This window comes from Microcaecilia unicolor, chromosome 3 (genome assembly GCF_901765095.1).
Source record: "Microcaecilia unicolor chromosome 3, aMicUni1.1, whole genome shotgun sequence".
Taxonomy (NCBI): Eukaryota; Metazoa; Chordata; class Amphibia; order Gymnophiona; family Siphonopidae; genus Microcaecilia; species Microcaecilia unicolor.
Genome location: NC_044033.1, coordinates 317902267 through 317916141, shown reverse-complemented (window position 1 = coordinate 317916141; position 13875 = coordinate 317902267). Strand labels below are relative to the sequence as shown.

Sequence of the window (13875 nt, the reverse complement as noted above, 5' to 3'; positions counted from 1 at the left end):
CCTCTCCTTGTCACTTTTTTGAATCAAGTTAAAGGCTATTCAAGAGACTCTGGGTCGCTTAATCCAGTTGGGAGCTTTGGTACCCGTTCCTCGGCACGAGCAGGGAATGGGTTGTTCCATTTACTTTGTGGTGCCGAAGAAGGAGGACCAGTTTCGACCCATTTTAGATCTTGAGGGTCAATGGTGCGCTGAAGATGCCATCCTTCTGCATGGAGACTCTGCGCTAGGTCATAGTGGCTGTTCGTCTGGGAGAATTTCTTACGTCACTAGATCTCACAGAAGCGTATCTGCACGTGCCAATTCGAGAGGCCCATCAGCGTTTCCTTTGTTTTGCTCTTTTAGGGAGGCACTTTCCATTCTGTGCTCTGCCTTTTGGTCTGGCAACGGCTCCACGCACCTTCTCCAAGATAATGGTGGTGGTAGCAGCGGCTTTGCGGAGGCAGGGAATTCTGGTGCATTCGTATCTGGACGACTGGTTGATCCGGGTGAAGTCTCGGGCTCACAGTGTGGCGGTGACGGCTCAGGTGGTTGCGTTTCTGGAATCGTTGCCTCTCTTCAGCAGTAGTTCAGGCTGTTAATGTCCGTTCAGAGTCCGACGGTTCGAATGTACCTCCGGGTTCTGGGCCTCATGGCAGCGACAATAGAGGTAGTACCATGGGCCAGGGCGCATATGCGTCAGCTTCAGACGGCTCTGTTGTCCCGATGGTCTCCTCGGGTACACAGTTTGGAGTTGCGGTTGCCATTGAGGGGGGCTCCTCGGCGCAGTCTCCAGTGGTGGCTGTGCTCAGCCATTCAGAAAAAGGGCATGCCGTTGGAACCTCAGTGGGTGATTGGTAACGGATGCCAGTCTGCTGGGCTGGGGAGCTCAGTGTCTCGGTCGGTCCGTGCAGGGGCGGTGGTCGATGGAGGAAGCTCAGTGGTCTATCAACCGGTTGGAGACTAGGGCGATTCGGCTAGCTCTATTTGCGTTGGAAAGACGGTAAGTCATGTCCGACAACGCGAGAGCGGTAGCGTATGTCAACCGGCAGGGCGGTACAAAGAGTCCGCAGTTGGCAATCGAGATGGCTCCACATGAGTTGGGCGGAAAGGCATCTAGTGCAGATTTCGTTGGCGCACGTGGCCGGGGTGGACAATGTGAATGCGGATTTTCTAAGCAGACACATGTTGGACACCGGAGAATGGTCTCTGCACTGGTCGGTGTTCGACCAGATAGTTCTAAAGTGGGGAATGCCAGTAGTGGATCTCATGGCGTCGGGACATAATGCTCAGGTTTCTCGGTATTTCAGTCGGCGTCAGGATCCGTGAGCGGGGGCTCCGAATTGGCCGCGTCGGCTGTGGTTCGGGGATCTGATGCGCTTGTTAGAAGGCAATCCTGTGCGACTGGGTGGCTCGGTGCTGTTGTGTCAGGGTCCGATTGTCATGCCGGATCCGGATCGGTTCTTTTACGGTGTGGCCCTTGAGAGGGAACGGTTGATAAGGAAAGGGTTTTCCCCTCAGGTGATTCAGACGATGCTGCTGTCTCGCAAACGTTCGACGTCTTTGGCCTATGTGCGTGTGTGGCGCATATTTGAAGATTGGTGTGGGGACCAGGCGTGTGTCCCTTCGACAGCTTCTCTGTCGTGCATTTTAGATTTCTTGCAGGATGGTTTTGAGAAGGGCCTTTCATTGTCATCTTTGAAGGCGCAGCTGGCTGCTTTGGCGTGTTTTTGGGGTAAGGTGCAGGGCAGGTCTGTTGCATCTTCCCCGAATGTGGTCCGTTCTTTGAGGGTGGTGAAGTTGCTTCGTCCTCCTCAGCGGCTGGTAGTTCTTCAGTGGGATCTTAATATCGTTCTTGACTCTTTGGCAGGTTCTCCTTTTGAGCCCTTAGTCTTGTTCGATAAAAGAATTTACTAGAAAGGTGGTCTTTTTGGTAGCTATATCGTCGGTTCGCAGGATTTCGGAACTTCAGGCTCTTTCGTGTAGGCCTCCGTTTCTGTTGTTTTCTAAGGAAAAGGTTTTGCTGCGTCCAGTGCCTTCGTTTTTGTCTAAGGTGGTATCCTCTCATGTCAATCAGGTGATTTCGTTGCCGGTCTTGGGGGACTGGAGGGGGGATACTTCTCAGCGTCGTTTGGCGAAATTGGATGTGCGCAGAGTGTTGAAGGTTTACTTGCGCAGTTCGGAGGAATTCAGGTCTTTGGACAGGTTATTTGTCCTTCATGGGGGGTCCAAGAAGGGAGCGACTGCTTCTAAGGCATCTATAGCTCGGGGGTTGAAGGATGCCATCTCTTTGGCTTACATATTGCATGGCCGTACGGTGCTGGTGGGGCTCAAGGCACATTCCACTAGGGGGGTGGCTGCTTCTTGGGCAGAGAGTAATATTTATTCCACCGATGGACATTTGTAGAGCGGCGGTGTGGTCCTCCCTGCATTCTTTTGTCAAACATTACATAGTGGATGTACAGGCAAGGGAGGATGCCAGTTTTGGAGCGGCAGTCCTGGCCTCTGGGCTTCACAGGTCCCACCCTTAGATGTGTTTATTGCTTTGATACGTTCCAAGCGTCTTGAACGGTGCTGAGGAAGGTGAAATTAGGCCTTACCTGCTAATTTTCATTCCTATAGATTCTCCAGACCGTTCAAGAGCCCACCCAGTTTATCGGACAGTTCAGTATGATTTCTGTAGACTTCAGTTGCTGATAGTTCTAGTAGCTCCTGTGATTTGGGTCCTGGAGTTTTCTAAGGGCAGTTTGGAGATCTGAGTGTGGATTCAGTGGTTTTGTTTAGGTGGAGGTGTTTTGTTCTTCTGCTTCGTTACTGTTTTACTGGTTAATAGAAGGTCTGCACAGGCTACTTGTATAAGAAGTTTGTGTTCTCAGTCTCCCTCTGCTGGTAGGAGTGCATAACCCAAGCGTGAACTGTCTGGAGGATCTAGAGGAAAGAAAACTAACAGGTAAGGCCTAATTTCACCTTAACGTCTGTAACATTTGGCTTGTACATCCTATTAGTGCCACTCTACCCCCAATGGGAAGGGGGGAGTTTTCTGATTTCTTTTGGCTTTGGTTATTTTATTGTGAACGCTGCTATGTTGATGTATTTTGATAGGTTGAATGATAAACTACTAAAACAAAAGAAAATTATATGAATTGCCCCAGGGAACTTCATCTAACTCCTGGTCTTTGTTTCCCCAGCTATCTCACAATTTGTTCCTCTTCCCGCCCAAACTAGACACTTTCACACACTGTACCAATAACATTTGTAACACTCTCTCCTTCTGCATTCCCCTTCAATACTATCTCATAAAACCATTCCCCTGTTCTCAGAGAACCCAATTCATACCATTCCCCCCACCCCCCCCCCCCCCCCCCACCCCAACAACACACACACAATCCTAGACACCACTTGTCTTGCAACATGGAAGTAACGCTGTGGAGGCACAGACAAGTAAGGAAATCATTCTTTATGGTGTGGCTCCCCACCCCCAAGCAATTTACTTGGCCTGGACTATATTTCAGTGGTCTCTGGTCATTTATGGATGCACAGTGCCTCAGCTTCCTTCAACACAAACTGCTAACAGGAAAAATATGTGCAGTTACCTGCTGATGTAGGTGAAGTAAACCCTCCAGAGATGATTGCTGAGAGGCCCCACACCTCCAGCACCAAGAATAGGCCAAAGCTCTTAGCTTCTTGATCAAGTAGTCATGTCCCAGGCTCGCTCTTAGCTGTTGGAGCAGCTGCCTAAGCTTAGTCTCTTGATCTTACACAGTCTAGTCATCCAGCAGATTTCTCAAAGGTATCTGAAGCAGATCAAACAGGTGGTTGTGGGTATTGGTGGCATAGCCCACTGCCCATCTGAGCCACCAAACTTGTAGCTGGCCTCCATCCTGAGATCCACACAGAGGTGCTGCTGTTACTTAACAATTTAAGTAACAGAATTGTTCATGTACAAATTCTTTTATCTCCCCTTTTCTGCCCCCCCTCTCCTCCCACCCCCACCCACCTCCCTCAGCTCCATTACAACTACCTCATTTGGGTCAAGTCCTGGAGTTTGGACCATAACTCAGAAGTTGCATTGTACATGCCCACTCTTTTATCTGTGAGATTCTCCATTTCCCCAACCAGGGACAATTTCAGAGTCCAGTCATGCTCAGATGGTGCCTGCCCTTTTAGGATTCTTACCATGAAATGACTGGTACAGTGTTCTGGATTTGGTACTGAAACTTACCTGGTTCAGGTTTCTGCTGAAAATTGCCTTGTGCATTTTTGGTGGAGACCTGAAACTGTAGCCCTGGTGTCTGGGGCAGGAGTATCCCAAATTGCTCTTCCCTCTTCCTCCATGCTGAAAAATGGCAGCTGTGGCCTTGTAGCTGCCATTTTGGAATTGGGAATGCCCTGTGCAGGAGCTGCTCAAGCCATTCCCAGTTTCAAATTGGCAGCCGTGATCTCCGGAAGTCTCACGAGGCAGTCATGGGAAGTCACGTCTTTTTTTCACTTCAGCAGATGGGACAGGAGGAATTTGGGATGCTCTTGCCCCTGAAGACACCACTAGACCACCAAGGCCTTTACAAGGTAGGCTCAGGGAAGGCCTGTGGTGGATAGCCCAGTAAAGGGGGACATGTTTTCTTTGTGTGTGTGTGTGTGGGGGGGGGGGTGAGGAGGCTGGCCAGGGGCAGTGCCACAGTTTATGGTTCTGGCAGAAACCAATCCTTGGAGTCCTATTTTAGCCAGAACCAAAAATACTGGTTTCAGTTGGCCTCTATTGCCAATTCCAGGAACTCCATTTACACTGCTTTGGTATTGGGATACTTGAAAAGGTCTAACCCAGGGTTGTCCAACCATGGTCCTTGAAGGCTGCAATCCATTCCGGTTTCAGGATTTCACCAATGAATATGCATGAGATCTATTTGCACTGCCTCCATTGCAGGTAAATAGATCTCGGGCATATTCATTGGGGAAATTCTGAAAACCCAATCTGGCAAGGGCCAAGGTTGGACACCCTTGGTCTAACCTGTGCCTCTCCATTATATAACGATGTTCCTTAGCATCCCTCCGAACTGGACCAGGATTGGACTGATGGGTTGTGTACGCCTACCAGCAGGTGGAGACAGAGAAAAAATTCTGAGATTAGAGAGCCAGCCATAAGACCCTAGCCTCAGTATTTTCTCAGTCTCCCAGCAGGTAGAAGGTGAGCCCATTGGCCTTTCTTGTATCTAATTTCCAGCTACTCTTATTTAATATTTCTTCTGTGCCTGGGGTATCCCTTGTTAGAGGCTTGACAGGTTTTAACTTTTTCCTTTTCAGCCTCTGGGGTGTTACACTCGGGTGTCCCGGGTACCTGCCTCCCCTTCCCCCTATCTCCCTTCACTTGCTAGGGAAGGGCTACCCTTCTGTTGAAAAGGGGTTTTGCCTTTTGGAGAGGCAGCCACTGTATTTAAATAAATAAGAGAAACCTATTTTTACCCAGTGTGTTAACAAGAAGGCAGCTCTGTTGAGGTCTGTGTTGGCTGTTGGTTTTTTTCTTAGATCAGCTGTTCTTTAAAAAAAAAATTTTAAAAAAAAAAGGAACATTCAAAGAGCAAGTGAGTTTCTGCTGCCCCGAGGTCTAAACGAGCAGCTGGTTTCTCGGGATTTTTCTTTCCTGGCAGAGCCCCGTTTTTCTTTTCTCGGCGGCGATTTGGTTTAAAAAAAAAAGGCGCGGGCCGCTTAGCCGTGGACATGCTTAGCTCCGTTGTGGCGGAGAAGTTGAAACCATGTTCCATTTGTCAGCGCCGCAGAGTGAGCTCTTCCGGCGTCTAAGTTTTGTACAGTGGTGGATAATTCAATGCGGTCTCTCCCTCTGCCGGCTTCTGTGCCGGTCAATGCTTCTGCTTCGTCACGGTTGCCTCAGATGCTTCTGCTTCTGTCTTGGTTTCTGGTACCACGAAAGTGGCGTGAACGGTGGCCATTTTGAATGGTTACCGCTTCTCCCTCTCCTGAGAGCTCTGCTAATCTTACTTCAGGGATTCTAGGGGTAGCGGAGACAAGGACTCTGGTAAGGTCTGGAGGCACTCAGGAAGGAGGTTTTCCCCCTGAGTTTGTCCTCCAGATGTATCAGGCTTTTTTGATGCAGAAATCTGGTTCAGGAGCAGGTCTTTTAAGAGAATCGTCCTGGTCCGTTCCTCCTGCAAAGAAAGCTAGGGCCGGCGATATACAGTTACATTTTTACTCTGACCAGGATCATGGTATGCCACAGTTTTACTCTGACCAGGATCATGGTATGCCCTTCTTGGAAGAGGAGGAAGAGTTAGCCGAAGATCTTTGGGAGGATCAGTCTCCTGTTGATCCTGAGGTAGTTTCTTTTCCCCAGGGTGAGGATCCTTCGGTGGCTAGGGTCTTTCATAGGAGGATTTGCAGGAGCTCATTTCTTTGGTTTCCTCTACTCTGCATTTTGAGGACCAACTTCCGGCTACAGAGGTTCGTAAGGTTGACTTGTTGGTTAAAGGCTCCAGAAGTTCAGCAAAAACTTTTTCCATGCATCAGGACATTTGGGACGTTATTAAGGCTCAGTGGGAGGTTCCTGACTCTCTGCCTTTTGACCAGCTAGGTCCATGTCCCGCCTTTATCCTGTGCCTGATGTGGACAGAGCTCTTCTTAAGGTTCCTGTAGTCGATGCGGTAGTATCGGCGGTTACTAAGTGTAATACGGTTCCCATGGATGGGGTAACAGCCCTTCGGGATGTACAGGACAGGAGGCTGGACTCTCTCCTTAAGAATAGTTTTGATGTTTCTTTGGCGGTACAAGCGGCCATTTGAGGTTCTTTGGTGGCTAGAGCCTGTTTTCGCTGGGTGGAGAGAGTCTTAGATAGATCTTTCGGCTATAGATGCAGAAGTGGCCAAAATTGAGACCGGATCAGCTTTTCTGGCAGATGCCTTATATGATCTTCTCAGGGCATCGTCTAAATCCTTGGCATTGGGGGTAGCAGCTCGCCGATCTCTTTGGTTGCGAGGTTGGTCGGCGGATGCTGCCTCCAAATCTAAGCTTGAGTAAGTTCCCTTTCAGAGGATCGTTCTTGTTTGGAGAAGACTTGGATAAATTGGTGCATTCCTTGGGGGATTCTAAGGTTCCTCGCCTTCCAGAGGATAGGCCTCGTCTGTATAGTCGGGGTTCTTTGTTTGGTTGTGGTAGGGCAAGAAATTTCCGTAGGTTTCAAACCGATAGGGGAGCTCAGGCTCAGAGATCTCGGTTTTTTAGTAGGACTCAATCCTTTCAAGGTTTCCGTAGAGGAGGTAGAATTTCAAACGCTGGTTTTCGATCCCCCTTCCGTCCTTCCCAATGAAGGTGCGCTGGCCTCTCCTCTGGTTCCTGTAGGAGCTCGGCTTTCTCAGTTTTATCAGAGGTGGGCCCACATTACTTCCGATCAGTGGGTCTTGGAAGTTACTCTCTAGAATTCGCAAGACCTCTTTCAGATGCCTTTGTGGAGTCTCCCTGTCGTTCTCGTCAAAAGGCAGACGCAATTTGGGAGACTCTACAAAGGCTGTTAGATCTTCAGGCTATTTGTCCACTCCCTTCCAAGTGCAGACAGGGTCGTTATTCCATTTACTTTGTGATACCCAGGAAGGAGGGTTCCTTTCATCCTATTTTGGATCTCAAAGCTGTCAGTCAGGCTCTCAGGATCACAAGTTTTTGAATGGAGACTCTGCGGTCAGTAATTGTGGCAGTCTGCACTGGGGAATTTTTACGGCCTTAGATCTCACAGAGGCGTATCTACATATTCCTATTCGGCCGACTCACCACAAGTTTTTGTGGTTTGCGATTCTAGGTCGCCATTTCCAGTTTCGAGCTCTGCCCTTTGGCCTCGCGACAGCTCCACGCATTTTCACCAAGGTTATGGTTGTTGTGGCAGCAGCTCTCAGGAAACGGGGATTCCTCGTCCACCCGTATCTAGACGACTGGTTAATCAGGGCAAAATCTTATCTTGAGAGTCGTCAGGTTATGAATCGAGTAGTGAATTTTTTGCAGTCCCTAGGTTGGGTGGTTAATGTAGCCAAGAGCCATCTGGTTCCTTTGCAGTCTCTGGAGTATTTAGGGGTTACCTTCAACACAGCTCGGGGGCGAGTCTTTCTGCCCCAGGGCAGAATACTCAGACTGCGGTCTCAGGTACTGAACTTATTCAGAGCCACGTCCTTTGTACTCGAGATTTATCTTCAGGTCCTGGGGTCTATGGCAGCGACTATAGAGGTAGTTCCCTGGGCCATTGCTCACATGAGATCTCTTCAGTTGTCTCTGCTGTCCCGGTGGTCCTCTGACGGACTCTCTTCAGATGAGGTTACCTCTGAGGTCTCAGGAGCGCAGCTCTCTATTCTGGTGGCTGAGGACAAGAAATCTTGCCACAGGAATGCCGCTAGAATCTCCTCAGTGGGTAGCCTTAACGACCGATGCCAGTCTCCGAGGCTGGGGAGCCCATTGTTTGAACAGGTGGACCCAGGGTCTTTGGTCTCTTCTGGAGACGTCCAAATCCATCAATTTTTTTGAGACCAGGGCTATTCGGCTGGCTCTGCAAGAGTTTCGTTTCCCCCTGGCAGGCAAAGCGGTACGAGTTCTCTCGGACAATGCCACGGCAGTGGCTTATGTCAACCGCCAGGGGAGAACGAAGAGCCGTCTTTTGAGTCAAGAGGCAGCGAAGCGCATGGCATGGGCAGAAGTTCACATTTCCGCCATTTCAGCCTCACATGTGGCAGGAGTTGAAAACATTCAGGCAGATTTTCTCAGTCGTCACACTCTCGATCCAGGGGAATGGTCTCTCAGCGTTTGTTGATAGTAGCGCACTGGGGCACTCCAGTCCTAGATCTGTTCGCCTCCAGTCTCAATTCAAAGGTTCCTCGATTCTTCAGTCGCTGAAGGGACGCAAGAGCTGCTGAAATAGACACCCTCTTGCAGAGGTGGCCTTCCGGTCTGCTTTACGCGTTTCCTCTGTGGCCTCTCTTAGGTCGTCTCCTGCAAAGGATTGGAGAGCACGGAAGTCTGGTAGTTCTGGTGGCTCCAGACTGGCCTCGACGTCCTTGGTACGCGGACCTTCAGCGTCTTCGGTTGGCGGCTCCTCTTTGTCTTCCGGTTCTCAAGTCCCTGCTGTTGCAAGGGCCAATCCTGCATCCAGACTCTGCTCGATTTTGTCTTACGGCTTCTTGAACGAGTCCATTTAACTAAGAGGTTATTCGGCTCCAGTGATTGCTACCATGTTGCGGTCTCGTTGGTTCTCGACCTCCCTAAATTATACCTGCACTTGGGAGGATTTTTGAAGCTTGGTGTGCAGAGGCTGGTATTGCTCCTTTTCGGGCTTCTGTAGCGCAGATGTTGGATTTTCTACAACGGGGGTTTGATAAATGTTTGTCTCTCTCTTCTCTGAAGGTTCAGGCGGCGGCCCTTTCCTGTTTCAGAGGTAGGATTCAAGGTAAGACCTAGCTAGTCTTCCTGATGTCGTCCGTTTTTTGAAGGGAGTTAGTCTTTTTTGCCCTCCAGGCAGATCGATTTTTCCATCTTGGGATCTCAATATTGTGCTTTCAGCTCTAACTGGTCCTCCTTTTGAGCCGCTGTCTGCTTGTTCTCTTAAGAGTTTGACTCTTGGGCAGTGTTTTTAGTGGCCATTGCTTCAGCAAGGAGGGTCTCGGAGTCTCCTTTTTTGGAGTTTTCTAAGGTGCGAGTGGTTCTACGTCCCGTTCCTTCTTTTCTGCCTAAGGTGGTCTCTCGTTTTCATCTTTCCCAATTGGTTTTTCTTCCGGTTTTGGGATCGTCCTCAGGTACAGAGGAGCAGAAGTTGCGTACTTTGGGTATTAGAGTGCTTAAACGCTATCTCGCAGTTTCTGAGGACTTTCGTCGCCTGATCGTCTTTTCGTTCTTGTTGGTCGCCGTAAGGGGTTTGCCGCTTCTAAGCCCACATTGTCTTGGTGGATTAAGGAAATGATAGCTTCTGCTTAACATTCTTGCGGGTAGAGCGGGCCCAGACGGTGTTAAAGCTCACTCCACTAGGGGGCAGGCAGCTTCTTGGGCGGAGTGTTTCTGGTTCCTCCAGCAGATATTTGTAAGGCGGTGACATGGTCCTCTCTCCAATCTTTTTCTAGACATTACAGACTTGATGTACAGTGCAGGCAGGAGGGTGTCTTTGCATCTCGAGTACTCACAGCAGGTTTGCTGGGATCCCTCCCGTAGGACTACTGCTTTAACTTCCCATCAGTCCAATCCTGGTCCGGAGGGATGCTAAGGAAATAGAAATTAGACCTTACCTGCTAATTTGCTTTCCTTTAGTCCCTCCGGACCGGACCAGGCCCCTCCCATGTTCTTTCAACACTTCAGATTTTTTTTCTTAGGTTTGGAAGTTAGTTCATTCGGTTACCAGAGACGGAGTTGTTTTGCAAGTTTGTAGTTGTAAAAAAAAAAAAAAATGCTTGATTTCAGTGGGCCATACCACTTCTGTGGTGAGAGTTGCTGGTGAGCCCTAATACACGGCATGGCCGTTGGTTAAGCACATTTAAGAAGTGCTTTGTGGCTGCTTTGATTTCCACGGTGCACAGAAGGGTGCTCTTTCTTTCTTTCTTTCCTGCTTTTAGTCAAATACTGAGGCTAGGGTCTTATGGCCAGGGCTCTCTAGTCTCGGAATTCTTTGTCTCCACCTGCTGGTAGGCGTACACAACCCATCAGTCCAATCCTAGTCCGGTCCGGAGGGACTAAAGGAAAGCAAATTAGCAGGTAAGGTCTAATTTCTACTTGCTGAAAAGTTGTAGCACTCTGTCACCATCTGCTGGCAGGGTGGTATAAACCACTTATCTGGACAGGACTGAGAGGATTTGACCTAACATGTAATATTAAAGGTCTGTTACCTTGTCTTGTATTTCTTAAGCTGCTTCTGAATATAATTCATGTTGTAAAGTTTGTTTTAACAGCAAACAAGAAAATATTGTGTACACAACAGAATAACAAGAATTTGCTTAATCATGAAACTGATTTCACTGTACTTAGCTGGTGCCTGAGGAGGTTTCTGGTATGATGCCCATAGGGGGTATAGGTAGAGGTCAGGCCTCTGGCACAGGTCCACTTCCTCATGCTCCTAAGCAAAGAGGAGTGTTCTAACGAATTCTGGGTGGCTTCCTAAAAGTTGTTTGAAGGACTAGTTGGAGTACAAGGTAATATAGCCTTTTAGTCCAGTGACAACAGTGGAATGTTAACTTTTAATTTTTGGATAGCATATTTCCAAGTAATCCTCCAAGCTGTACTCTTGAGTTTGTAAAGATCAGAACACTGCCTGAGGGGAAAGAAAAAGCTGCTATCTGTCTCGGTTCAAGGATGGCAGGGACAAAAGTCTTAACTGGGAAACAAAAAGCTTTTATTCAGGGAGAAAAAAACCCTTTATCATGGAAGTATTTCAGAGTGTTTTATCGTTTGGAATGTTAACTCAGTTTTGAGAACAAGTTTAAAAATATCTGGGCCAATGATATTGTGGTGGTGTGCATAATCAAGTTTTAACACTTGCCAATGTTCATTATTCTTGTCGCCCACCACACCCTGGCTGGCTTCATCGGGATTACTAGAATCACATCAAGTTTAGGCAGAACTCCCTAGTTGTAGGCTCTTGTATCTGGTGTAGGCAGGATTGATGGATTGATATTTTGGTAGAGTCTGAAGCTAACACGGGTGGGCACAGTGTGGATGACAAGTTTCCAGTTCCCTCATTACCTTGGGCTTCTGCTGCTTTACTGGGTGAGCCTGACTCCAATTAGGGGGGGGGGGGGGCAGGGCCAACGGGCCTACCTGTGGCTGTGCCCACACTGCTGTGCAAGATAACTGTTGTCAAGTAGATTTATATATATAAATCTGAATAATAATGGAAAATATTTGAATGTTATATGAATAAAGGTTTATTATTACAGCGGTTGATTTAGTAAGTGCTAGTAGGCTTAAGTACAACCAGTTGAATTTATTGAACCCAATGTTGGGGGGATATATATATATATATATAATACACACACACAAACCACATCAGTGTAGATATGTAGTCATGCCTTTGAACAAACAGTATCAATGGAAGCAACTTAAATTGTTCACTATGTATATCGAAATAATATAGTCTTGTTCAGGATGAAAGTTAGGGCTCATGGAATGTTTGCTTAGTTTTATTTAGGCTGTTGGTGCTGAACAAACAGGAATAGATTCTTGAGTGTCAGGATAAGCTGTGCAAATATAAGGATACATAGGATTCTGTTCATCCGGTTGCATCTAGATGTAACATGCCTGTCTTTTTGACTTATCAGTTTGGTACACAAACATTCATCCTGGAGGAGACTTGAACAGTATCAAAACATTTTAAATGTAATTTAAAAAATGCAGACTCCTTTTGTAGCTTTGGATGATCTAATGGGTGTGCCTGTCTAGTATGAGAAATTTCTAACATTTTTTTTCTTTTCACTTTCAGTCTCCTCCAAAGGGTGTCACCATCCCTTACCGTCCCAAACCATCCAGCTCTCCAGTTATTTTTGCAGGTGGTCAGGTAAGACTCTTATCCTCTGTACTTGGCAGATATGGGTAGTACAGCCAACAAAGCAGAGCTCTCTGGACACGCTTCCATTGTGCTTGCTAATCTGGAGGCAGCTTGTGGTGATGCTGCTGCTCATCTCTACTGGAAGCTTCATTGAGGCTGGTTTGCATGCAGAGGGCATATTGGAAGGCATCCTGTTCCAGGTAAAGCAGTGGATTGAATTAAAACAGCTGACTGCCCCCCATAGTTTCAGAAGCATCTGGTATAGCCCAGTGTTGAAGGCACAGACAGAGCTGACAGCAGCATCTACAACTTCAACTTTTCTTGTTTTGCTGTGGTACCTCAACATCAGAGCACAATCTTCCTGTTGTGGTAACTTAATACTGTGGTTTAAACTTTTTGGGGGGGGGGGGGGGTATTAAGTTTTGGCCTTCAGGCATTTCACAATTCATTCTAATGGACGTCAAGAGTTAGTTCATGGTGAACATCCTGAAAACATGCTGTTTCAGGACAGTTTGAAGAGCACTTTCCAACAGGATAAATTTGTACTGCTTGCTATGCAAATGGGGTTTTGAAATTCACTAAAGGCCTGTAGTGTCATAATCAAACTTGCATACTAATGAGTTTCTTGAACTTGACAGTGACTTGTCAAAGCCAAGTTGACTTCATTTATGAAACCACACTTTGTGCCATGAGCTAAGCCTCAATATTATTTGTGTTCGTTAAGTTGATCTCGCATGTTTGGCAGCACAGGAACCATCAGGAAATTTATCAGCAATTCAGGGATTGTACTTCAGCGTTGCAACTGCGTTTATGAAATTCAAATCCAGTAGCATATCACTCTGGGCAGCTGTAAGACAACCCCTTCCTTCAGTTCTGATTTGACATTCACATGACTGAATACTTGCTTAGTGGAAACGGGCCCCTTTTTGTTCCTGAGTGCTCAACAATGTCAGATGTACTTAACATGGCCTCAGGGGAAACCGTAGCACCATCCACAAATCTTTGCTGCATGGTTCACAGATCACATCTACAAATACAAAGCTATCCATTATATTAACCGTTTTATCAAGTACTAAAGTTACTGTTAACTTTGTAGCTGAAGAAAGCTCATTTTATTCAGACTCTCTATATTGCCTTTGCTAACAAGCATTTCAAAGTGGTGTACAATAATCATAAAACATTAATCAAAATAAGGAAAAGAACTACAACAGTGAATAGGAAAGCATAATAAAGGCAAGCATACACCAACTAAGACTAAATACATACCTAAATAGTAGGGAGGAAGGAGGAGGAAACACTTGGGGGAAGGGTTATGGTTAATCGGAGCAAAAATCTAGAGGACCCAACCCTAAGGAACAGCAAAGGCTTGTTGGAAAAGCCAGGCTTTAACCAGAGGT

The 13875-nt window shown here is 47.3% G+C and overlaps 1 protein-coding gene across 3 annotated transcripts in view; it reads left to right on the top strand.

Annotated features, from left to right (window-relative positions):
* The window catches only part of PCBP2 (poly(rC) binding protein 2), a 135159-nt gene that overhangs the window by 35528 nt on the left and 85756 nt on the right, over positions 1-13875 (top strand). For all 3 annotated transcript variants that reach the window (XM_030198361.1, XM_030198359.1, XM_030198360.1), the window contains exon 8: positions 12413-12487. In XM_030198361.1, coding sequence (XP_030054221.1) covers positions 12413-12487 — 75 coding nt within the window. The remainder of the gene's footprint in view (positions 1-12412; positions 12488-13875) is intronic.